This window comes from Kogia breviceps, chromosome 9 (genome assembly GCF_026419965.1).
Source record: "Kogia breviceps isolate mKogBre1 chromosome 9, mKogBre1 haplotype 1, whole genome shotgun sequence".
Taxonomy (NCBI): Eukaryota; Metazoa; Chordata; class Mammalia; order Artiodactyla; family Physeteridae; genus Kogia; species Kogia breviceps.
Window position 1 is genome coordinate 13,859,361 of NC_081318.1, and position 26,644 is coordinate 13,886,004.

Here is a 26,644-nt window from a genome sequence, read left to right on the forward strand (position 1 = left end):
ATAAAGTCATAAAGATATTTTGATTTTATGTTATACAACCTTTGTAGTTTTCCTTTCACGTGTGTTTTCATGAGTGTTTCTAATCTATTTTGGAATAAATTTTTATATTGTGAGATAGGTGTCTAATTTCATTTTTTCCCCATACAGATATATAAATGGTGTCTCAGGACCTCCTACAGAAAAGTCTGTCCTTGCTGCATAAGTGTCCACATATGCATGGGTCTGTTTGGGGGTCTTGCATCAGTTTTGTATTACCTTCATTCCTACAACTTTAAAATATGTCATGATACCTGGTAGAGAGTTTGCTTTTTTTCTTTTATCCCCACCCCCACCAAGAATGCCTTACGTATCCTTGGCTCTTTATGTTTCCATATCAGTTTTACAATCAGCCTGTCAAGTTCTACAGATTTTGACTGGGATTAAATTGAATCTATAAATCAATTTGAGGAGAATTAATATCTTTACATATTACACTTCAAATCCATGATCATGATGTATATCTCCATTTATTTAGGCCTTCTTTAAAGTCTCTTAATAATGTATTATAATTCTCCTTAAAGGGGTCTTTGCATAGTTTTTGTTAAATTCCAGCATACTTGACATTCTTTCTGCAGTTGTACATGGTGTTTTATTTCATTTATTAGCTTTATAATGTTGGTATATGGATATATGATTACTTTTTATGTGCTGGTATAGTATCTAGCAACCTTTCTTTTTATTGATGTTTGTAATTTATCCACAGATTCTTTTTCATTTTCTACATGTGTAACCACAGCATTTGCAGTAGCAGCTTTGTTTTTTCTTTTCCAATCTCTATACCTTTTAATTCTTTTTCTTATTTTACTACACTAGGATAAGTTTCATTAGCAGTGGTAGCATCAGACATTCTTGTCTTGTTCTTGTCTCAAAGAGACTGCTCTCATGTTATTTGCATAGGAGTTTTATAAGTACCCTTTACCAGATTTTGGAAGTATCCTTGTAGTCTTAATTTTCTAAGGGGTTTTGTTTGCTTTTTAATCATAAGTAAATGTTGAATTTTATCAAATACTTGTCCTTCTTCTTTTTAAATGGTCATATGGTTTCTTCTTTTAATCTGTTAATGTGGCAAATTTCGCAGATTAAATTTTTTAGTGTTAAAACCACCTTGCATTCCTGAGATAGACCAAACTTGCTATTTGCATCTTTGCTCAGAAATGAGAGTGACTTATTATTTTCCTTTCTTGTATCATCCTTTCCAAGTTTTAGTATCAAGGTCATGCTATCATAAAATGAGTTAGGAAGTAAGTCTTGTTTTCCTACTTGCTGGTGCAAATTTTATATAATATTGGAATTATTTATTCCTTTAATATTTGCTAGAACTTGCTTGTGAGGCTATCTGGGCCTGGGATTTTTTTTTTTTTTTTTTGGAGGGGGGGATAATTTTTAATATAAGTAACAATTTTAGGACTATTCAATTATTTTTTTTCTTTGTGACCCAGGTTTGCCTGTCTTACCTATATTTTCTAATCTTTTAGCATAAAATTGTTCATAATACCCTGTTTTGCATTTAACATGTATAAAATCTATAGTTTTGTCCCTCTTTTCATTCCTACCATTGTTTATGTTTTATCTCATTTTTCTTGAGCTTGCTAGAGGTTTACAAGTCTTTTCAAGGAATCAATTTTTGGCTTCAGTACTGTTGTATGTTTGTTTTCCATGTCATCAGTTCTGTTCTTTTAGTTTTCCTTCTGTCTGTATTTTTAAGGTTTATTTTGCTATTCTTTCTGTAACTTTTTGAAGTAGATGTTTATTAGTTCATTAATTTTAGCCTTTATTATGATTTATCTTTTGACTCGGGTTATTTAGAATATTATTTCTTAATTTCTAAACACATGAAGATTTTCTAGTTAACTTTTTGTCATTGCTTTCTATCTTGAACTGTGGCCAGAGAATTTCTAATTTCAGACCTTCAAATTTGATTGTTGCCCAGTGTATGATCACTTGTTATGAATGGTCCGTGTGTGCTTGAGAAGAAATGTGTGTTCTATGTATGTTGGGTGTAGGATTCTATAAATGTTCATTAGGCCATGTTTTTTTAATCCTGCAGTTCAAATCTTGTATATTTCATAGATTTTTGTTTTGCCTGTTTATTCTATCAGATACTGAGAGAATTGTCAAAATTTCCACTACTGTTCTGTCCTCCTGGTGTATTGAAATTTTTATCATTATAAAGTGAACATGTTTATCTAATATTTTTTGCTTTAGATTCTGTGTTGCTTAATATAGCTGTACTTTCTTTTGATCACTATTTTTGTGGTATTTATTTGCCCATCCCATTACTTTCAGTCTTTCTGTATCCTTGTTTTATGTCTCTTATAACCAGCAAATTGTATTGTTTAAGTCCAGCCATATAATCTGTCTTTTAACTTGAGCATTTAGTCCATTTGCATACAATATAATTACTGATATATTTGAATTTATACCTAATTTTGGTCTTTTTGTTTCTTTTTCTCTTTTTCTTCCCCTCCTCTTTTTAATCACCCTCTGCCCCCAACTAGTTTGGGAGCTATGCTCTCTGTTTCTGTTCTTTTAGTTGTCTCCCAAGAAATTATAATAGGAGTCCTCAACTCAATATTATTGAAATCTAACAGTAATCATTACCTTCTCTTTCCTTCTAGTATAACTGCCTTGGGGCCCTGTAACTCCATCTGTCTTCTCCTGACTCAAATGCTGCTATTGTCATGTGTTTTAGCTCTTTGTATATATATTTAAACCTCACATGACATTATTTGTTTTATGTAGTCAGTGTTCATATACATTTACCCATATATTTGTTACTCTACTTTCTTAGCTTTTCCGTTTTTTCTTGCATCCCAGACCTCTCTGTGATCATCTTCCTTCTGCAAGAAGTACATCTGTTGGCATTTTCTTTACTGTGGGTTGGCTGGATGTGAACTCTCAGTTTTTGGTTGTACAAATACTCATCCCCCCTCCTTCTTGAAACACATTTTAACTGAATATTGAACGTTTGGTTAATATTTTAGGTTAGCAGATATTTTCTTTAAGCACATGTAAGATATTCTAATGTGTTCCAGTTTCCATTATTGCTTTGAGGAGTTTCTCATCCTTGTAAATAGTTTGTGCTTTTTTCTTCTTATGGCTTTGAAATTTTCTGACTTTGTTTTTCTGCAGTTTTACTATGATGTGATTAGATGTAGACTTTTTATTCATCCTGCTTGGGATACGTTGGGTTTCTTAAATCTGGAGATCAGTGTCTTTCATTATTTCTGCAAATTTTTAACTGTTAGCTCATAATATTGCTTCTACCCCATTCTCTCTTTACCTTCTGAGGCTGTGGTTAAATGTATGTTATACACTTTTTCATTTTATCCTTCATGGTTCTTACATCTTATTCTCTCTGCTACATTCTGAATAATATGACTGTCATCCATTTCACTAATTTTCTCTTCCACTGTTACACCTGTCAACTGATGACCCAAAATTCTGTGTTAGGTCTGCTTTGGTTCTTTTTCAAGTACTAGTTGTGGTTGTGTTTTTGTTCTGAAACTTTTTGGGAGTACAAACATGTATAAATTTTTACCCTAATAAGTTATTTGGGATGTGAGCAAAGCTGCTGTGGTCTTTCTTTGATGAACTACTCCTGTTTTCAAGATGTCACTGTGTAGTTTTATCGGTTCTTAGGTGGTTCCCTTAAACCTTATTTTTATTTAAGTGCTACTGCTGTATATGGAGTATTCTGATACAGTGCCTCAAACTAATTTAACTGGTTAATTAGGGATATGAGACCTAAAGCAGAACTGTTAAGACTCAGTGCTCTCACCATGTCAGTGATGTTACCCAAATTTACTAATCATCTCTGCTGATGACAGCCATATTTTAAAGTTAAGTGGTGTTTTAGTCTACTCAGGGAGGAGAGAAGGAGAGGAGAGAGAAGAGAGGAGAGAGAGAGGGTATGTGAGCTCTGTGGTGTCTCTTCTTATAGGGACACGAATCCTATTGGATTAAGGCCCCAATCCTTATGACCTCATTTAACCTTAATTAATTCCTTCTTAGAGGCCCTATCTAAAAATACAGTCACACAGGAGTATACAACTTCAGCATGTGAATTTTGGAGGGACACAAACATTTAGTCCATAACAGGTAGTATTTACATAATGGTTTGAGGGTGTTATGGTTTATAATTATGTTACTTCTGCTGTCTCTACTGCTGCTAGTAGTGAATCACTTCCCACGTTTTCAACCCCACAATTATTCAGCAAGTATGTAAGGAAGAGAATTAAATTTATTCTTGCATGTGTTTCTGTACTTCACAAAGTTTATTGGTGAGGTTGTACATTTCTCAGCTAAATTCTAACCAATCTGTTACAGTTAAGTGAAAATCTTCACCTTATTTACACATTGGCTTTATTTTTCTTTATCTTAGCTGTGTTGGAGTAGAAGAACATCATGCTGTTGACATTGACCTATATCACTGTCCCAACTGTGCAGTTCTACATGGTTCCTCCTTGAGTAAGTACTAGAAGCTTAAATAAAAACTGAAGTTTAGAACTTAATATGTACATGACAATACTTTAATGATACTCTGAGTAGTTATATTATACCCACCAAGAACTATAAGGAAGATTTTCCTGAAGATATTGAGAATACAGTTTTTGTTTGAATTATTAAATAACTTATTTCACAAGTCAAAACATTAAGTGAAAAAAATACTATCCTTCTTAATTGCCAGTGCAAAGCCCCCAAACTCAAATACATATTTTCAAAGCTTTCAATTTGCGATAAAGTAAAATTTTTCTGATTCTGGCTGTTTTTATCTCTATAAATTAAAAAAAAAGAATGGTAACTAGACTTATCGTAGTGATCATTCTGAAGTGTATAGAAATATTGAATCAGTATGTTGTGTACTAGAAACTAACACAGTGTTGTTGGTCATTTATGTTTCAAAGACAAATAAACAGACTCATAGAAAAAGAGGTCAGATTTATCGTTACCAGAAGCAGGGATGGGGGAGAGGATTTGATGAAGATGGTCAAAAGGTACAAACTTCCGGTTATAAGATAAATAAGTACTAAGGATGTACAACATGGTAAATATGATTAACACTGTTGTATGTTCTTTGTGAAAGTAGTTAAGAAAGTGGCTCCTAAGAGTTCTCATCACAGGGAAAAATGTTTTTTCCTATTTCACTTATTTTGTATCTACATTAGATGATGGATGTTCCCTAAACTTACTGTGGTCATCATTTCATGAAGTATGTCAGTCAGATCATTATGCTGTCTAACTTAAACTTATTCAGGGCTGTATGTCAATTATATCTCAATAAAACTGGAAGAAGAAGAAAAAATCTTCCAGTACTATTTGCGACAGTGAGCAGTATAGGATAAGACTTTAATGCACACACATGCATTATACTTTTAGGAGAAAATTAGGGCACTGATATGCTAAAGTACTACTTCTGTTGTCCGAATTAGGTCATGCTGTTGAGTATGGCCTAGAGTCCTGCCCAGCTATCCTCTGTGATGGAAGCAACTTCCCCACAGTCCCCGTCCCACGGAAGGCAAAGGCCAGACCAAGTCTTTGCCTGCACTCTTGTTCTTGAGGGGTGAGGGCATGGGCAGGGAAGCTCACGCATCCTCTGGAGTACACCAGCAACACGTACAAAACGATATTATGGTTAGCCTTTTACAGATGCTTTAGAGGAATAGATGGGAATATTAATTGTTGTACAAATATGAGAGTAGAGATTTTAAAGCCTTTGGATTGTAACTATTTCTTTTCTTAAAAACTTAGACTGCATGCTAGCTTTTTTGTGTTCATAAAATTAAAGAGAAAAACTGTAGACTTAGTCATTTTAGAACTGAACTTTTCCCGAACATACCTTGATACACACTTGGGTCAGATGTAGGTAGCCTATACAACCTCTTTATTTTGAATGCAGCCTTTTTCCTAATATTTTTTTAAAATAGAAATTTTGTTCCGAGTTTATGGGCAAGTGATTTTTTCAAAAGAGACTTAGGAGCAACTGACTGGTTATCTGTTTTGTTAGAAATATTAATAATTTATCAGTTTCTTTTTAAGAGAGTTAACAATTTAAGCTATATGAATGTATTAAAATATTTTTTTGTAAAATACAGATTATCCTTTTTGTTACGTGGTATAAAATTTGAGGTTAGCAAATTGGTAGAATTGTTACACGTGTAATTGACTAATGTGTTAATATAAATGTTTTTAAAGGTTCTTATTTTGTGTAGCACTGAAGTATGTAGTATATAACTTGAAGTAATTATTGACCAAGTATAATTCTTTGAGGAAATAAATAATACTGGGTTGTTATGTCAAGAAGGGAAACAGAACTAAAATGTAAGTTTCAATTTAGAATTTAAGTAAATAACTCCAAAATGAAATAATTTGAATTTAATTTCCATGAAATGTTAAAGGGGTTATTATGAATCAGAATAATGTAGTGTTTAAAACACTGTTGCAGGGACTACCCTGGCGGTCCAGTGGTTAAGGCTTCACCTTCCAATGCAGGGGGTGTGGGTTCGATCCCTGATCAGGGAGCTAAGATCCCACATGCCTCACAACCAAAAAACCAAAGCATAAAACAGAAGCAATACTGTAACAAATTCAATAAGAACTTTAAAAGTGGTCCGCGTTAAAAAAAAAAAAAAAAAAAAACTTCAAAAAAAGAAAACACTACTAAATGTTAATGCACTGTATTTTCTTTTTTCCTATATGATTTAATTTTTTTAAAAGCTTGTCATGCTCACTAAATTGATTTCACAATCAATAATGGATCATGACCTGCACTTTGAATAACAATACTTCAGAGAGAAGCTTGACTGTTACTTGCCCCTAAATATGCTTCTCATCCTTGAATAACATAAGATCAGGCATTGGCTGTCTTCTGGGCAAAAGTCCAACTCTTAAGTACCCTTTAGGAAAATGCCCAAGATCCAGGAATCTGTTTTATCTTGATTTAAGGCTCCACTGCCCCTTACCCCTCACCCTCACCCCTAATTTGGGTCATACCTTTTGGTCTTAAGCCTCTTTTGCTTGCCACCAATGATTTCCTGTTTCTTTGAGAGCTCCCCAGGAATCCTTACTACAGATACCATTGAGACAGTATAATATCCATAAATATGGTGAATTTAGACTTTACCCTCTTAATGGGAATTAAGAACTCTGTTCGAGGTCCAGTGTCAAAACAACAAGCCTGATACTTAAGCACATATTCTCAGTGCTCCTCAGGCACATGCAATCTAAACTCAAAATTCTCTCTCCGTTCCCCACGACCACTATTAAAATATTCTTTCACTGGCCTCCTTCCTTTAAGAAATTCAGTCAGCTCTTGCAGCAGCTGATTTTATGTGTTAAGGATGTTGGCCCAACAGGACAGTGTAGCCTTCTGTTAACATCCTTGAAGTCAGCACATTTAAAAGAAAAGAAAAGTAATTGGCAGCTTATTGGTTGCCCCAGGCACTAGGCTAGGAAAGACTAGACCTATGTTATCTCCTTTGATATTTGTAACACCTTGATGTGAGAAAGATTGTCTTACTAGGTCTTTAATGTAACTATTTGGCAGAGCTGGAGTTTGAACCCATAGCTGTCCAATCCCAAATCTGTTTGAATTCTAATCTGTTCTGCCAAAATGAAAATTAAAACAGTGTAACATCATTGTTTATTTTCAAACGGGCAGTCTGTTCTTTCTCCCTTTTTCTCTTTCTCCCTCCCTCCCTCCCACTGTTGACCTGGTGCTTTTCACATAGGCTGCTCATATATATTGGTAAGAATGTGAGTTACTTACTACTTTTCTGGAGGCAGGTTTGCAAAATATAGCAAGAAACATTTATGTATATAAATATTAATATTAATTTCATCTTTATTTAAAGATTCATCTACACCTTAAAATTCTAGGCTGCCTTTAAATTGTTTTTGAATATTTAATACAGAGAAAATGCCCATGATAAGAAAGGTAAGCAGGATAAACATTATGATCCCAGTTGAAAATAAAATGGGGTTATGTATCTATATATTTGTAGGAAAAAAAAGCCTGGAATGAAATACCCTTGAATTTTAGAAGTGATTTTAAGTGAGAAAAAAAAAATAGTAACACACAAAGGACACCTTAATGGTATTTTCTAGGAAGGTTGCTTAATGATTGTCAGTTTTTCCGTGACATTTTTAAAAAATGGGATTTACTCTCTTCCATCTTGGGGGTCTGACTGCCATAAATCACTTGAGAATCGTGTTTTAGACTCTTAGATATGAATAAGCCTGATTTCCACCCCTATTGATTATTTGGTGTGACTTCTTATCCATTTGAGGATCCAGCATTATTTTATTATTATGATCTTTGTAAGGTGAAGGATTTGAAATAACTTAGACTCATAGAGTTGTGTCCTTCCCCCAAGGTTTTATTATGAAAATGTTCAAACATACAGGAAAAGTTGAAAGAGTTTTACAGTGAATACCTCTAAACCCACCATGTAGATTCCACTATTAACATTTTACATTACTTGCTTTATCTCATATCTGTCTGTGTAACTATCCCACTGTCCATCCACCTTATTTTTTGATTCATTCTAAGTAAGTTATAGACATCAGTACATTCCCCAGAATCATGGAGGTTTTAGGCTTAAAAGTGATTTTCAAACTTAAAAGAAAGAAAAAAGTAAAACTGAAATCTTACATTGATACCACACAAAAGACATGTAGGTGGTGCCTCTCTGGGGGAAAGAGGAATGAGGTCCAGAGGTCCTACCTCAGCCTCTTCTCCATCTTCCCTTTTATTAAGGGTTCCTCAACACAGTCTGAAAAACTGTACTCATTCCCTTGATTTCCACATTGAGGAAACTGGACCCAGACATGTTAAACAGATTTGCCCGAGGTTGCAGAGCAAGTTATGACTAAACTAGGAGTCAAAGCCAAGTGTCCTGATTTTGGTTGTTGTGCTTATTCAAGATTGTAGCCTCCGGGGCTTCCCTGGTGGCACAGTGGTTAAGAATCCGCCTGCCAGTGCAGGGGATTCGAGCCCTGGTCCTGGAGGATCCCATATGCCGCGGGGCAACTAGGCCTGTGCGCCATAACTACTGAGCCTGCGCTCTAGAGCCCGCAAGCCCCAACTACTGAAGGCTGCGCGCCTAGAGCCTGTGCTCTGCAACAGGAGAAACCACCGCAATGAGAAGCCTGCGCACCGCAACGAAGGGTGGCCCCCGCTCGCTGCAGCTAGAGAAAGCCCACACACAGCAACGAAGACCCAATGCAGCCAAAAATAAATAAATAAATAATAATTTTTTTTTTAAAAAAAAGATTGTAGCCTCCCAGAGCTGTAGAATCACGGGATCTGAGCGTTAGAACTGACCACAAGTTATTTATTCTGTCATCTTACTTGTCCTCCTTTCATTATGATGCAGTGACCTGCTATTCTTTGTGTCAGTGTAACCCATGCTTATTTGGGGAATAAATCTTGACATAAAAGAGAAAGGGAACTGTGCTGTTAAAATAGATTTCCGACGTGGGATCAAAGGCCCTGTCCTGAGGGAATGATTTGGATGATCCATAAAAACCGTATTGTGACCTAATGTTCTAGTGAAAATCATGATTTTAAATAATTGTGAGATTTTATATGTGTAAATGTGGATATTATAAAAGGCTCAATCTGCTAATTTGAATTTGTTGATTTAATTTTAAAATCATTTTTGAAATAAAAACCCACAGTTAATTGCCTATAATTGCAGCATTAAATTTTACTTCTTCAGCCTTAGAAATGCATTAAAAAATGTGAGTATTATTGTACTTGACAATTGTTGTTTCTGATTCTATAGACTATAACGATTATAGAAAGTACATGGTACCACCAGTTACAAAAATGCTTTCTTTTTTTAATCTTCTAAAAATCCAGTGAAAAAGAGGAGGAACTGGCACAGGCACGACTACACAGAAATTGATGATGGTTCCAAAGCAGTGCAGGCTGGAACCAGAGCTTTTGTGAAGGAATTACGTTCTCGAGTCTTCCCAAGGTAGGAGACCTGTTATGACCAAAGAACATTTAAGACTGTTACCCAATAAGGTGACATTATCTAAAGCAGCGTTTTCAAACTTCAGGTTGCAAGCCATTATTATTCTTAATCAGCTTTTTGCTTTTTGAAGATAAAACAGGATAGAAAATACTGGTACATTGCAAGTAATAGGAGTAAATAAAAATAGTTTCATGGATGTGTTATGTGCATGTGTACTGGATTACTGGGTAAAAATGTATTTAACTGTAGGTCTCAGTCCAAAAAGTTGGAAAGACACTGATCTAAGGCGCCTACTCCCGCGCTTCGTTCCTTATGTTGTGCAGCTGCTGCTTCTCTTTCTCCTTCACCTTGCCTACACCTGTTTTCATACTCTACTTTTTTCTTATGTTATTTTCCTATCTGCCTCCACCCTGTGTCTGCCGGAAGTCCCCACAACCATTGCGTAGCCTCTGGTGGCAACAGGACTAGGCTTTTTTATATTTTTTTTAAAGATAATGGAAAGTATTTGAGTTATCTGTGGCTCAAAGAACAAATGTCAGAAGCATTATACAGCATTTAACCATGCTAATTTAGATCATTTCCTACTCGCTGCCTGACATCTATTTAAAGTGATAATGCTTAATAGGCTTTTTACACGAGATCATATCCAGGCTTGTTAGAAAGGGGAAGCACAATTTAAATTTCAATCACAGTATCACCTGCAGCCTATTATGGAATTATTTCAGATCTTGTAACCATAAAACCCATGCTATTTTGTCATAGTCTTTAGGATACCTGGCCGTTCCCCTCCCTTAAACAGAAACATAAATGATAAGCAGCTACTGTTGGCTCCCTCACGTACTGAGAGAAAAAATATATATGAAACACAGTGATTTCCACGTGATTTTTGTGATATTAAAGGCCTTATTCTCAAATATTCTCCTTTATCAGTTTCAAAATCATTGGAGAAATGCCTGTTTATTTTCATTGATTGATTTGGAGCCAGGGCCAGAGTTTTCAGCCAGGCTCTATGGGCTGGCTTCAGAGAGGCTTGTGAGTTTCCTAAAATTGTATAAACAGTTGACATGTTGACATGTGAATGTGAATTTTTCAGGGAGAGAAGTCTTAGCTTTCATTTTTAAAAATAGGTTTGTAACCCAAAAGTGTAGTGTTAAAAGTCCTAGCCCAGTGATTCCTATGGCTTCTCGGCCGAACTGTTGAACACAGATGTGAGCAGGTTCCGGAGGCGGTCACAAGTGTCCACCCTGTACTCACCACTAGCTAAAGGTCTTTGGTTTTATTTAGTGTAACTCCATAAACCTCCACATCATTTAAAACCATGGCAGGGTGACAATAATTAACTAAATTATACATACTTAATGTGATTAATACAGAAGTGTATAAAATAAAGTGAAGGGGTTATCTACCCCGACCCCCCCCACTTTAAGACAAAGTCTTTTGAGACCCCTTTTTACATAAATGATAACTTTTAAAACAATTATGTGTATAGGTGTATGGATGTATATATACATCTAATTTTAAAAAATAAAACAGGGTTGTTATGCATATGTTGTCCAACTTGCTTTTTTTACTGTTATGTTTAATAGATATCTTTCTGTATGTATACACAAATTTACCTCCTTAACTGCTGTGTAGCATGCAGTTGTGTGTGTGTGTGTGTGTGTGTTGTGTGTATGTATATATATCCCGTAATTTACTTAACCGTCACACTGTGGTGTATGTTTAGTTTGTGTCCAGTTTTTTCCTCTTGTAAGTAATGATGTGCCTGTATTTTTTTTTTTTTTTTTTTTTTTTTTTTTTTTTTTTTTTTGTGCCTGTATTTTTAAGCACTTGTACCTACATGTTTTTGATCAACGGGGGGAGGTAAAGCACCAGACATTTAAGATGGAGGAGTACAAGTGATTTCAGATTCTCCCTTAGGTTGGAGTGTAAGGAATTGTTAAATTCTCAGAGGTTGGGGAAGAAGGAACACTTGTGGATGCTTACGGGGAAAATAAAAGGCAGTACAGGGCTCAGTGGGTCAGGCGAAGGAGCTCTGAGCCCTCCACTTACAACACTATCCAAGAAACGTCTGTCTTGATTTTTTTAGGCCTTAAACTGACTTTCTGTTATTGAGAAGGTGGGACGATCTGAGCTCAGTAATTCAGAGACCCAGTTTCTCCTGTCTTCTCCTTGACACCAAGGCTACAGATGACATCAAGACTGTTAAGATCTGACTGTATAAATGGAAACTGTTGTGTTTAACCTATGATGCAAGTGTTGCACTTAACTTTGAATGTATAGCAGCTGCATTCTGTGAGCATTTGGAAGATAAAATCTAGAATATCCCCATTTAAAGAGATCTTTGATTTGTGGTTAGATAGGGGATAGTGAAAAGGGACAAACCACACTTAAGTGTAACGCCTAGAACGTGTTAATCATTAAAGAGGGCAGCTGGAGGTTCAGCAACCCTTTTTAGTGGCTTAAGGTGGCTGCGTGTTAAGATTTATTAAATACCGGTGATAGCAGATCTTTGAAACCAGGAGTTCTCAGTTGGGGCATTTGGACCTTGTCTCAAGGAGTAGGGACTACAGATGCGAGTCATCCCCCAGTTTGCAGGACAACGTGAATTGTTCTGTGTCGGTGAGACTTTGCAGTGCCTGACAGATATTTGTGAGGACTTTTAATAGCCAGATAAAATCTGGTCTGTTTTTACTTATCCTAACCAGCTTTTATTCTGTTGTACCCCCTCCCTTTTGCTCTTCTGGTTTTCTATGCAGCTTGTGTTGAGTGGCTTCTGATCTTGTTACTTTTAAATCCAACCACTCATTACAATTGATTGTAAGCATCCTATTCTGTTATATTTTCTAGTGTGGTTTACCTGAACATTTACATATTGAAATACGTATTTTGCTGGAAACTAATTTGTTTTTTCTCTTGTTATAGTTAAGGCATTTTATATAATACATATAGATATTTCCAATTATATGTAGATTGAAGTAATTATCTATGACTTTTACTTTAGAATACTAAAAGGAGCTTTATAAAACATTTGTTATAAAAAGGAGAATTAGGTATGATAGGTTGAGAACCACTGATGTAGATAATAATATAGTACATGAATTAACCCATCACCAGATTATCTTTTTTAACTGAACTTATCAACAAAGATGACATGTTACCCTTTTGCTTTCCTTAGTGCCGATGAAATCATTGTAAAGATGCATGGCAGCCAGCTGACACAAAGATACCTGGAGAAACATGGATTTGAAGTCCCTATTATGGTCCCCAAATTAGATGATCTAGGACTCAGGCTCCCTCCACCTACTTTTTCTGTTATGGATGTGGAACGTTATGTAGGTACGAACTTGATTCCTTTAATTACTTGGGAAAACATGGTAAAAGTAAAATTGGTATTATACTAAAAATACTAAAAGTTGAATGAAGAGATGTTAACTTAGTTCCGTTTCTGGGTCAGGAAAAGTGAAATTCAGTATTACCTATGTTGAAAACTATTTTTCTTAGCAGACCTACATTCAGAAAGACAGAAAAAAACATTTTGCATATTTTTATTTACTCAGCCTCATCCTACTGCTTTTGTTGTTGTTGTTGTCATCGAATTTCCTGATACTTGCTTAGGAACAGTTACTATGAAGGGGTAGCTACAGACTGAGGAAGAAGGCTTTGGGAAATCGGGTTGGTTCTAGGCCTCTGTAGCAGCATTCAGGTACAAGATTTCTGGATCCTGCTTTAGTGACCTCCTGCTGCCTAGAGAAAGGCTGTGAAAAAGAGGAGCTCATTTTCAAACCTGTTTTTATATTAATGACTTGGTGATACTGCCATTTAACGACGTCTGGACCTAATTTTTTATAGTGAGGCCCAGAAAGGTATAAGAAACAAGGTGGAAGACCCTTCATCTGTTGCAATATTGTTGACATTTTCAGTCACTTTTTTCATTCGCATCAGGGTATTTAGAGATAAAGTTGACTCTATGTAGGTCTCATTCCTTGTCAACAAAATAGATGGAGATTATTTGAGGATTAGATCTCAAATCTGTCTTGACTCAAACTGTCTATTCTTTAGAGTATGTTATCTCCTGAGCATGAAGTATCTGAGAACTTGTCCCTTTATTGATCCATTGGTTGACATTGATAATTGTTTCACTGAGGAAGTCCAATTAAATTGTCTGACTTCACATTCAGCTAGTTTTGAATTATTTGATAAATTAGAGGATGAGGCTGAGGTTTCACCTAAACCTGTTTACATAGATAGCACTGGAAAGTAAATGGCTAGTGTAATATAAGTGTAGGAAAAACGTTCATACTACTTGATAGCTAACTTTTTAGTACTGCAGAATGCTTCAGTTAACAGAATTGTTTTGCCTCCTAAGTATAAAATAGTCTATTTAGCAATACTTTCTTAACTTATATAAAGTTACATTAAAGTAAGAAAAAAATGTCACTTGTTTCCTATTTCAGATTGAGTATTGCCATATTTTGGATTTCACCTTATCCTACAGGACATTGTAAAACTAATTATGCTTTTTAGGGTGATGCAGTATTGAGCAAGCAATGCCTCATGATTGTATAGGAAAATTGTAAATTAATCCCGACTCAGAACTCATTTCACAGGCCCTAATAGGAACTGGTTTTTGCTTCCTAACCACTCGTTTTTTTCTTGAAGCAGAATATTAGAAGAGAAGACACTACCAGGCAAGCAGAAATTGTTTGTCCTGGTTAATTTGTTCACTAATTCCCCAATGACCGATTGGTTTTTCAAAATGATGGACTCAGAACCTTAGGTGTTAAAGATGTGAAAGGGAAAAGTCAGTCCCCTTATTTTATGCATGAGGAATGCGGCACAGTTGTTACCCACCAATGTAATGTGCATTTTTGTCGTGAGCTGCACAAGAAATCATTGGTGTGTAGAAAGCTTTGTAAACATATAACTTTTTACACTCAGTGTTAATTATGCAGCTCTGTCTTAATTGCTTTATTCTTTCTTTCAAAAATCATCCCTTTGTTCAAAAGTTCCAGTTGGACTTAAAGAGTAAGGATATAGGAAGAATCTTTGTCTAGGCTATATAGTTTTTATAGATGGCTTAATTATCATACAAGTAAATATAGTCTTTAAAATATTTTTGTTTAGGGCGTCTATTGATGAAATTCTTAAGCCCAGTAATAAGACTATAATTTTTCTCTGCAGGTGGTGACAAAGTGATAGATGTCATTGATGTGGCAAGGCAGGCAGACAGCAAAATGACACTTCACAATTATGTTAAATACTTCATGAATCCTAACAGACCAAAAGTGTTAAATGTGATCAGCCTTGAATTTTCAGATACAAAGTGAGTAGTTCTGGACATTTTGGTTTAGCCTTCTGAGTGTTAGCTAAAATGTAGTTAAATGATGAATTTCTTTTAGTAAAAAACATAATTGTGACTTCTAAAGTGGTCCAGTGATACAGCTATGTTGTAAATTTTGCTTTGGTAACCCTCAAACTTTAAGTATTGCTGTTAGCTCCGAGTTCCAGTTAATTTCTTGGTTTGGGTTGAGATGGGAGATGAAATTTTAAGAAGTTTTAATTTGCATGATGTGGTTGTGTGTGTATGTGTGTGTTTGTTTTTTTAAAGGATGTCTGAATTGGTGGAGGTTCCTGATATAGCCAGAAAACTTTCCTGGGTGGAAAATTATTGGCCTGATGATTCAGTCTTTCCCAAGCCATTTGTTCAGAAATACTGCTTAATGGGAGTTCAAGACAGCTACACAGATTTCCACATTGACTTTGGTGGGACTTCAGTTTGGTACCATGTCCTCTGGGTAAGCTTGGGGTATTTCTTTGTTCACTTAATCACAAAAACATACAGTCTTATTTTTCCACGGGTATATTCATTTGCTATAAATGACATTTGTAAAGAGGGAAGTTTTTTGTACTTTTTCAGTGGGAGCTATCATTTTAAATACTTAAAGAAGCATTATGATTTTCTTGTTTTAATCCCAAGTAATGGAGGAGCCATGAATTCTTAATTTATATAGATTCCCTTTTTTTGCCCCCGTCTTATAAATTAATCTTTTAGCCTTTTGTCTCTTTGTTTCTTCTTCCCCGTAGTCAATTACCAGTTAATCCCTGAATCTAATACCTGAGAAGGACCAAAATTATAGTAGTAATTGCTTCTGACCTTAAGGTCAGGCTAAAGACAGCTAGTTGGATAAGTCAGGAATGCCCACAAAAATCCGAATTCTCCTCAGGAGCTTATATTCACCTTGCTTTATCTAGAACTGGGCTACATTTAAATAATTAAATATAATTTAAAATTCAGTTCCTCATTTGCACTAACCGCATTTCAAAGTGCTCAGTAGCCACATAGGGCTTATAACTACTGTATTGGATAGCACAGATGTAAAACATTTCCATCGTCACAGAAGGTTCTTTTGGACGGTGCTGATCTAGAACCAAATCTTTGTCAATATCACATGCCTGTGCATCAGCAATGCTCTGGACTGTGTTAGATGCTGTGCCCTTGAGCTCCTCTTCCGTTCCTCCATGAGAAAGCAAAGGGTTAGTTCATTAAAGAAAGTTTGTTCACAGATCTTTAAAAATAATTGTATTATTATATGTCTTAGGAGAAAGGGCAAAGTTTGCAGAGATGACTCGCTGTAATCTGGGGCCTATTAACATGTATTTACTTTTGTACCTTGAAAATGAGATCAGTGGGATGTTTGTGATTCTTTATCCTCCTCTCTTGTAACTATTTCTCCATCACTACTTTATTGACCCCTTGTCGTATTTGAGAGGGGGAGCCTTAGCTCCTTTGAAGATGCTTATTAAGGGCAATAGCTATTGATCAGGTATGTGAAATATGTCTTTTTGAGCCTTAAAAAATCTGATAGTTATCTAATTTAATTTAGAACATTGTATTGGGAAATTACATCAATATAGGCCATCCTAAGAATGGCACTTCCTTTTTCAAAAATAGTGTGATTACTTCCTCCTAGGGCGAGAAGGTTTTTTATTTGATAAAGCCAACAGATGACAATTTGGCACTCTATGAATCTTGGAGTTCATCTGTGACCCAGAGTGAAGTGTTCTTTGGAGATAAGGTGGATAAATGCTACAAATGTGTGGTAAAGCAGGGACATACCTTATTTGTTCCTACAGGTAAGGTTTTAATCCCATCCCACTCCCCATAGTGGATACTCATCACATGGAGTCAGCTTTTGATTGAAATCTCTGACTTTAATGTGTTTGGAAAGTAGTTTTGCATAGCCCAAGAGATGATTCTGATCTTGGACTTTTCACTTCTTTGTGCCTTAGAGGGCTTCTCTTGTAGTCAGGACTTGTTTTGGTATTGTGTTTTATGTCATTTGCCTTCACTTTTATTTTTATTCAGAAAAATTCATATACCATAATACCCTTTTAAAGTGTACAATTCAGTGGTTTTTAGAAGATTAACAGGGCTGTGCACCCCTACCCCTATCTAATTCCAGATCATTTCATCACTTCAAGAAGAAACCCCATGCCAATTAGCAGTCACTCCACATTTCTCCTCCTCTGAGCCCCTAGCAACCACTAATGTGCTTTCAGTCTCTGTGGATTTGCCTGTTTTGGGCATTTCATATGTAATACGTGGCCTTTTGTATCTAGCTTCTTTTAGTTAGCATCATGTTTACGAGGCTCATCCATGTTGTAGCACTTGTCAGTGTTTCATTGCCTTTTATGGCCAAATAATATTCCATTGCATGGATGTACCGCATTTCATTTATCCCTTCATCAGTTGATGGACATTTGGGTTGATTCCACGTTTTGGCTCTTACGAATAGTGCTGCTTTGAACATTTGTGTGAAAGTTTTTGTGTGGAGGTTTGTTTTCATTTCCCTTGGTTATATAGACCTAGTAGTGGAATTGCTGGGTCATATGGTTTAATGATGTTTAACTTTGAGGAACTGCCAAACTGTTTTCCTAGTGGCTGCACCATTTTACATTCCCACCAGCAATGTACAGGTGTTCCAATTTCTCTACATCCTCACCAACACTGTAATTATCTTTTTTTATTTTTGTCATTCTAGTGGGTGTGAAGTACTTGTATCTCATTGTGGTTTTAATTTGCATTTGCTTAATGAGTAATGATGCTGAGCATTTCTCTTATTGGCCATTTGTATATCTTCTTTGGAGAAATGTCTATTTAAATCCTTTGCCCATTTTTATGTTGGGTTGTCTTTTTATTGTTGAGTTGTAAGCATTCTTTATATATTCTGTACACTAGACCCTTATCAGATATACGATTTGCAATATTTTCTCCCATTCTGTGGGTTGTCTTTTCATTTTCTTGATAATGTCCTTTGCATAAAATTTTGATGAAATTCCCTTTAATTTTAACTGGTTAGCTCTACATTGATGTCAAAGGCCCAAGCCTGCTGTAAGAATCTGGGCAGCTGTCCTGGAGCAGTTAGGAGGCAATGAGTCTGTTTTGAGGGACCCTAGGAAGGGATTGAGTACCAGCCTTAGCTGTAGCCTCAAGTAAAGGTATCAGGTCTGTCATTTTGAGATGTGACAAAATGCAGGGTATGGACTCTCCAGGTCAGTGGTTTTGAGCATTGTGTTCTTCTGATTTGAGTGACCTTAATGGCTACACAGTTTGCAAGGATCTGTTACAGGCCCTGCTTTCTTACCTTGCCTCTGGAGTATATAATAAGAAGTATGTGTTGAGCAAATGAATGAATAAATGCCTAGAACTACCAGAATTTATAAATCTAGATACATATCAATATTTTCACTGTGAATGGGCTAAGCTCCTCCCTTAAAGCCCCTCCCTTAAAGCCCCCCAAAGCTCCCTTTTATAACAGATATTTTGTTATGCCCACTTCAAAAATCCTGAATTCACATTTATCATTAATATAACCCCCTGTACCAGTAATTCCCCGCCCCCCCATTGATGTAATGACCTAATTAGAAGATAAAGAAGAAATTAAAAGTAATTTATAATAAAACACCATTTCACAATGTCCCTGCTCAGGCACAGCAGCATTAGAAGTCAGGATGATGCACAGACCAGCTGACCAGTACAGGTGTGTACCTGGTGGTTCAAAGTCTGTAGCTTTGGTGTGGATTAATGGTTCTCAAACTTCATTGACCATCAGAATCACCTGGAGGGCTTATTAAAACACAGAGTGCTGGGCCTTAGTCCCAGCGGTTCAGATTCAGTAGCTCTGGGGTGATCCTGAGAATTTGCATTTCTAACAAGTTCCCGACTGAGGCTGGTGCTGCTGGTCTGGGGACCACATTTGAAGAACTGCTGCCATAGAGAGTGTGATTTTTTTTTTTTTCCCCCCAAGGTAGTTGGCAACTGATACACTTCCTTCTGTTTACAGGCTACCTAGTTGTATTCCTGGAAAATTTTGCCAAAACCATGCAAAAGATCCTTGTTTCATATGAATGGAGTTATAGTTTCTGGGCTCAGACAGTTAATAACAGATTTTGTACCTATCTGAATGCCCAGCAGAAATTTGAAAGTCCTGACTAATGGAGGACAGTTTCTTACTGTGTGGAACTGTCCTGCATGTTGCATCCCTGGCTCCTGCTCATGAAATGACAGTAGTGCCTCCTGATCACTGTGACAAAAAAAAGCCCACCAAACTGTCCAAATAACACTCTACAGGCGGTAGTGCCTCCATTGAGGACCACTGATCTACAGAATTTGAAGCCAACAGAGACTTCAAATTTGTGATTTCAGGGTCAAGCTCAAGGCTTTGTGCCTTTGAGCACACACATGGTCACCACTTGAAAGCCAGTCTTGGGGGGAGTTTTTTGATATTGTGTTACAGCACAATGAGGGATCAGAATATGAAAAGCATAAGGAAAATGGGATCTGTCTATTTTAACAGTCAATTTTTACACTCAAATGTATGTGTGTATATTTATTTATGTTTATATGATGTCTTTATGTTCGGTCTATGGACCTTTCTTTCAAAAGTTTAGCATCATCTCAGAAATGAGCCTCACTTTGAAAACATTTTTATGGGAAAACATTTTGACTTTGTGGGAAAATATCATTTTGATTGCCAACATTTATATTCATAGGACCATAACCCTGCCTAATGAAATGTGGGTGATCTACGTTTTCTTTCTTAGAGGAAGATCCCAGGTTGAGTTCCATTGATTTGGTCCCTAAGGACACTTGTTTCAGGATGACACTAGGGAGGCAAAGTGCCCAGCCAGTCGCATTGTTCATTTAATGAAAACGTGCTCGCCTCACTCTAACCAGATTTGACTTGTCTCAGAGTAAAATCTTTAGTCTAAAGTAGATTGTGTTTTTAAGCTGAAAAACTGAAACAGCAACAACCACAAAAACCTTCACCTATCCTGCACCGTAATTTTGTCTAATTCGGTCAATCCGTTTATCTTAAACACAGCACAGAGGCTGGCATGTAATAGGCATTTATACATATTTGAATCATTGAACCTCTAGATGGTAATAGACATTAGCTTCTCTAGCACTGAAGTATGAGGTAAACTGATTTTGATATTTTGTGTTTCTTAAAACAGGTATATATTACATTTGTGTGGTTTGAATATTGAAAAATCACTGATTTATATACTTTTAACCATTTCAGGGTGGATTCATGCTGTGCTCACTTCTCAGGACTGTATGGCTTTTGGGGGGAACTTTCTGCACAACCTTAACATTGGCATGCAGCTCAGGTTTGTGTCATCAGTATTTAAAGAATCTTTTGTCCTTTCTTAAATAGGACTTAGTTCTAAATGTCAAAAAAAAAAATTCAACAACATACTTAACTGAGATCTCATGGAGATAGACCCTGAGAAATTATTAGGAACTTTTAACAAAAGTATTGTCTTAAAATTTTGACAGGAGAACATCTTGATGCTTTTCTAATATAAAACAAAAAGAATAACTTATTCAATTTGAGACTAGACATCTCCCCAAATTTCAAAATTTTGTAGAAGTGGATAGGCTCTCCTTTGGCTGTTTTTACAGTGAGGGAATTGAACTAAAACCAGTCAGACTCAGGTGTGACATATGGTGCTGGGGCAGAGCAACCCTAAGTTAGGATTGTTGTCAAAACACCTGCTTTAATTTTGCTGTGGTAAAGGATGAACACCCATTTCCCCTTCTGCATGAGAATTTGACCTTTGGGTAATAACTTCCCCTGGTAGCCTAATAAGAGAAGAATGTTACAAGACAACATTGCTTATGGTAAAATGATTCCTGATTGATAAACCGCATCAATACTGGCAGAACTAGAAATACCCAGTAGGAAGCCGTGTCTTTGGGCTTTCCTGAGTGTGACTGTTATAACTTGGCATGACCGCGGGGAACCCCGGAAGCCATGCATCTGTGGAGTTATTACCAGAGATTCTGGCTCTTATGGGGGGTATGAAGCTCTAAGCCAGGGCGGCTCCCACACTTGCCAAGTACGAATCTTGTTTCTTTATACCTGAGCTGTCCCCGGGGAAAGACGGCTCCTGGCTGTGTGGACTGCTGCGAGGACTCGCACGGAAGACTCACCCTGTGGCGAGCTGTGGTTTCCGTCTTCTCACCTTGACCCTTGCCAAGTGTGGTCCTGAGCCTGAATGCTTAGTAGAGCCTAAAGAAAATGCCGTGAGAGGGTGTTGCAGTGCTGTCCAACGCAGGCAGCTGGTTTCTAAACACATCGTTCTGTTTATTATAGTGGAACCCTTGTAAAATTCCTTCTGTTAAAAGTAGGCTGCAGATCCCAAGTGATCTGGTCTTTTTGAAGACCAGTGTAAATTCTTCAGTAGCCTGTCAGATCTATTAAGGGCGGACCTGAGTAAGATCACAGCTCAGTCTAACCCATGTGTGTTGGTGCTGAGCGATGTGCACTACTCGATTGGGCTTATACACCGTGGGCTGCTTGTTTTAGTTGAGTTGGTTGTGTCTCCATTGAACTTTGAAATGCTAATATTAATATTAAATTTCTTCAACTCTTATTTATTTAGGTGTTATGAGATGGAAAAAAGGCTAAAGACACCAGATCTTTTCAAATTCCCTTTCTTTGAAGCCATATGTTGGTTTGTAGCCAAAAACTTGCTGGAGACCCTAAAAGGTAATAAATAATCTGTACATTTTGTTGTTTCATATGATGCGTGGTATTTCTAAATTCACTAAAAGCCACTCATAGAAAGAGAGGTCCTTTTTAAAATGTGGTGTGGCTATTTGTCCCTATTTTGTTTTTTAAATGCATGATTTTCCTCTGTTCAGAACCTTTTTAGCAAATTAGCAAATCTCTAGTCCATAGGCATAAAAATCAGATATATGGAGAGCTGCATCAGAACCACACAGGCAATGCTGAAAACTGTTCCTTTCACTGGGACGTTACTCATCTGCACACATTATCCGGCACGTCAAAGTGCCTCACGAACAAAAATGCAGTTGAAGCCAAGGGACTGTTACCTAGTATTTGTTCCCAAACATTTGCTTTTTAAAAATCGAGGGAATAATTTTCATGTCCTGAGTGAATCAGGTGGTGTCTGTGCCATTACCATTATGACCATTATGTGGCCAGTATAAGGCACCTGTTAGCACAAACCAACTAGTGTCAGGCTATGCATCTATAGTTGAAAAAAAATGGTTCTTTTCAAGGGAGGGGGGAAATATATCCTTTAAACTTGAAAGGTACCTCTTTTATGTGGAATTTCAGATTTTGATGTTTTATTACTGGTTTAATAATCTTTGAGCAGTCAAGTTGGAGACTCACTGTAACTTCCACTTTTATCTGTTTTTTGCTTTTCGTGCACTTATGCCCATGAAAATACAGTCCATCTGGTTTTTGTGTTGTCTAACTTTCCTAGTCACTTTGCCAGTAGTGCTACTATTTTTAAAAAATTATTTAATTAATTTATTTATTGGCTGCCTTGGGTCTTGTTGCTGCACGCGGGCTTTCTCTAGTTGCGGCGAGTGAGGGCTGCTCTTTGTTGCGGTGCGCGGGCTTCTCATTGCGCTGGCTTCTCTTGTTGTGGAGCACGGGCTCTAGGCGCGGGGGCTTCGGTAGTTGTGGATCGTGGGCTCTAGAGCACAGGCTCAGTAGTTGTGGCACACGGGCTTAGTTGCTCCGCGGCACGTGGGATCTTCCCAGACCAGGGCTCGAACCCGTGTCCCCTGCACTGGCAGGCGGATTCTTAACCCCTGCACCAGCAGGGAAGTCCCAGTGCTACTATTATAATTAACTCCCAGAAGGAGAGATATAAACAGATTAAACAATAAAGTCTCGTGTAAACATTTGGATTTTTTCCCCATTTAAATGTTACACAAGAAGAAAAGGTAAAGGAAAAAAAACAACCAATAACTTATTTCCCAGGATGGCATACACGGAATTAAATGATAAAAATCATTTATGGTTTCTTTCCTTAAAATGGGGGGCTGGGGAAACCTCACTTTCTTTGGAAGGAAAGAGCAGTAGAACCCCATCTCACACCTTGTAGCACTGTGTAGAGGTAGGTGTCTTGACAGTGGTGCAGCTGTACAGGATGGAGGCGGGATAGCATGGGGGGGAGGAGTAGTGTTTCCGGGTATTTTTCTTGGCTGCAGGGATGTCACAGTAGACCCATAGAGTTGCAATATATATGATTTTCAGTAAAATACTGGACAGTAAAGTTCATAGTCTCCTATTCAAGTAGAAGCCTGGGAAAATAGGAACACTTATAAAAACACTTACAAATGTCCTTATTTTCTGGAAATAAAACCCAGTTGCTGAACTCTCCGGATAAGAGATTGGCAATTCAATATTCAGAAAATTCAGAGCACTTTTTCCATCTTTCTTTTCTCACTAACACATACACACACACACACACACACACACATACAGTACACACAGTGTGTGTGTACACACTGTACATAAACTGTTTATTATTTCTCCATTAACTTGTTTGATATTTGGTGGTTACTCAGAACCTAAAGTTAATCCCTTTGTCACAGAGCACTAACTCCTTTCCCCCTCAATGTCAGTGTACACACTGACACACGTACACGCCTGGGGTAATGCTTTTTCCTTAATGTCTAAGAGGGGCTCATCAATCGACTTTTTAGAACAAATTAAAAATTTATCTAAAAGACAAACTCTTGCTGTTCCCCTTGCAGCCACAAGCAGCAAATTGTTCAGTCTTAAAATAACAATTTAACCTTTGTTTTAGCCATTGAGAGTTCAGAAATATTGAGGTCTGACTGAAAACATGAACCTATACATTAAAAACCTAAAAAAAAACCCCGATTACTGTAAAAGGATATTTGTAGGAGAGGTTTTAAAATGTTTTCATTTTGTCAGCTGTATCAGTACAGGCTACCTGGCAATGTTAGTGAGTCAGTCCAGTCCCACCAAGGCTAGAGCCAGCTGACCACTGTACCAATTGCCATTGTCTTAGATTCATCCTGGAAGCAGGAATGGTGGTCTTGTTACCCCATATTATGTTGGTTTTTTATTCCTGACCCTTTAACTTTCTACTGTGGCCTGTTATCTTCCAGCTCAGGCTGTTAATGAGGTTTATATGATGGGTTAAATAAGTGTGGATTATATGAAACTCTTAACTGTGTTTAGTGTTAGTAATAATAAAACAGTGAACCAGTTTTGTGTTCATGTAAGTAAATTAAACGCTGAGCAGAAGTGAGATCTTTTGCTTTTGTTTCACCTTACCTGAATTTTAGACCACATCTAATATATTTTGCCTGAGTTTTAGATAATCAGTTTGGCTTTAAAACCCAGAAAAGACATTTGTATGTGTGTAGGTGTGTATTTGCCTTTACAATAATGTAGTATGTCATGCCCATAGTCAGTTGTGTAGGTTACACACTGCGTACACATCCCCTCTCGTACAGTTCAACGAATTACACAGCTATCACTCAGGTCACCCTACCCAAAGTAAGCAAAAACAGCCTTGCTGCTACCTTAGAGAGGCCCAGTTATTTCTCCCGTTGCACCCTCCTCCTTGCCTTCTAGAGAGAACCACCATCCTGACTTTTGTGAAATCCTTTTCTTCAGTTTTATCACCGTGTCACTAACTAAAATAGTTTAATTCTGTCCATTTGTAGACTTCTCGTGAGTAGATTCCGACTGATACTCTTTTGTGACCTTTTACTCAGCATTATGTTTGTGAGCTTTCTTTTAACTGGAGCATTTAGTACAACTACATTTAATGTAATACTGTTCCTTTTTCTTTCTCACCTTTTCAACTGATTGTTTATTATTTCTTCATTAACTTGTTTGATATTTGGTGGTTACTCAGAACCTAAAGTTAATCCCTTTGTCACAGAGCACTAACTCCTTTCCCCCTCAACTTCATTGACACAGAACTGAGAGAAGATGGTTTCCAGCCTCAGACTTACCTAGTACAGGGAGTGAAAGCGCTGCATACTGCTTTAAAATTATGGATGAAAAAAGAAGTAAGTAGTTGTCTTTGGTGAAATAATTGTGAATTTTTATATGGCAAGGTCAGGAAAACAGAGTCCTTATGTTATTTTGGAGTAGTAGAAGGAATGGAAATCATGCTTTAAGTACAACCTGCATTTTATTGGACAGTATATACAAATGTGCTGGTTTATGTTTATATTTATGAGAATGAAGTACCTAGGTATTTCTTTGACCTCAAAAAGTAAGTAAATGTGAGTATATCTAGGATATTGACTAAGAAATGAACATGTAGGTATAGAATAATAATATAAACTTTGAGCTCACGTAGTGTGCTAACCACTGTACTTAGTTGTTACATCCATAAGCTCATTTACTCTTCAAAACAACTATATGAGGTTGGGATACTCTTGGTACCCCATTTTACACATGGGGAAGCTGAGGTTCAGAGTTTAAGAACTTGCCCAAGACAGCTGTGGGGCCAGGCCTGCGGCTCGGTCTCTGTGTCCGCAAGGCCTGTGCTGTTATCCCTCTGCCAGTCTTCTGTAAGAACTAGGGAAAAGAGAGGCCAGGGCTCAAGCAGGAGATTTCCATTTTTCCCTGAAATGTGGTCTAGCGTGCATCTGAATCGCACCACCTCTAAGAGGTCATCCCAGGTCTCCATTTGGAAGCAGTATGTCCTTTCCTTATGCGTCCATAGCGTAGCTCTTGTGCCAGTGGACTTAAAAGTAATGTCCATAAAGTAGTGTGTCCATGTCCTCTTGTCTAAGTTTATAAGCTCTTGAAAAACAAGGACTTTCTCATCTTCATTTCCTTCCTGGAACTTTACACACAACGTTTTAATAAATGATAAATAGTTGAGCTGATGAAAATACATTCTCATGCTAATTTCTCAAATGTCCACCTGAAATAAAAATCCCCCTCTTAAAAGATATTAGGAGACAGTAATTAATAGGTTACCCTCCCAATAATTTTATGCTCCCTTTCACTTCATTATCATTGCTGCATATCCATTAAGAGTAAGGGCACTGTGGAAGCATTCAGGAAAATAAAAATCATGTCTTCCAGTGTCAAAGATGTCATCGTCTAAAGGACAAGTTAAGGCATAAACAGGTTACAGAAGTATATAGTATATAAAAAGATAAAAACAAAACAAAGGGTATGTTGCAAAAACCATGTAATTCTTTTCCCTCTGAAGGCTGTAGACAAGTTGTTCTCAAACTTGTCTGTTTATCAAAATTGGCTTCAGAGCTTTCTTTTTTGTTGTTG

General features: G+C 36.9%; 1 protein-coding gene across 1 annotated transcript in view; it reads left to right on the plus strand.

Annotated features, from left to right (window-relative positions):
• The window catches only part of KDM7A (lysine demethylase 7A), a 74,920-nt gene that overhangs the window by 30,146 nt on the left and 18,130 nt on the right, over positions 1-26,644 (plus strand). The window contains exons 2-10 of the mRNA XM_059074883.2: positions 4,424-4,509; positions 9,905-10,022; positions 13,201-13,361; positions 15,207-15,348; positions 15,634-15,820; positions 16,997-17,159; positions 20,612-20,699; positions 21,978-22,084; positions 25,319-25,410. Coding sequence (XP_058930866.1) covers positions 4,424-4,509; positions 9,905-10,022; positions 13,201-13,361; positions 15,207-15,348; positions 15,634-15,820; positions 16,997-17,159; positions 20,612-20,699; positions 21,978-22,084; positions 25,319-25,410 — 1,144 coding nt within the window. The remainder of the gene's footprint in view (positions 1-4,423; positions 4,510-9,904; positions 10,023-13,200; positions 13,362-15,206; positions 15,349-15,633; positions 15,821-16,996; positions 17,160-20,611; positions 20,700-21,977; positions 22,085-25,318; positions 25,411-26,644) is intronic.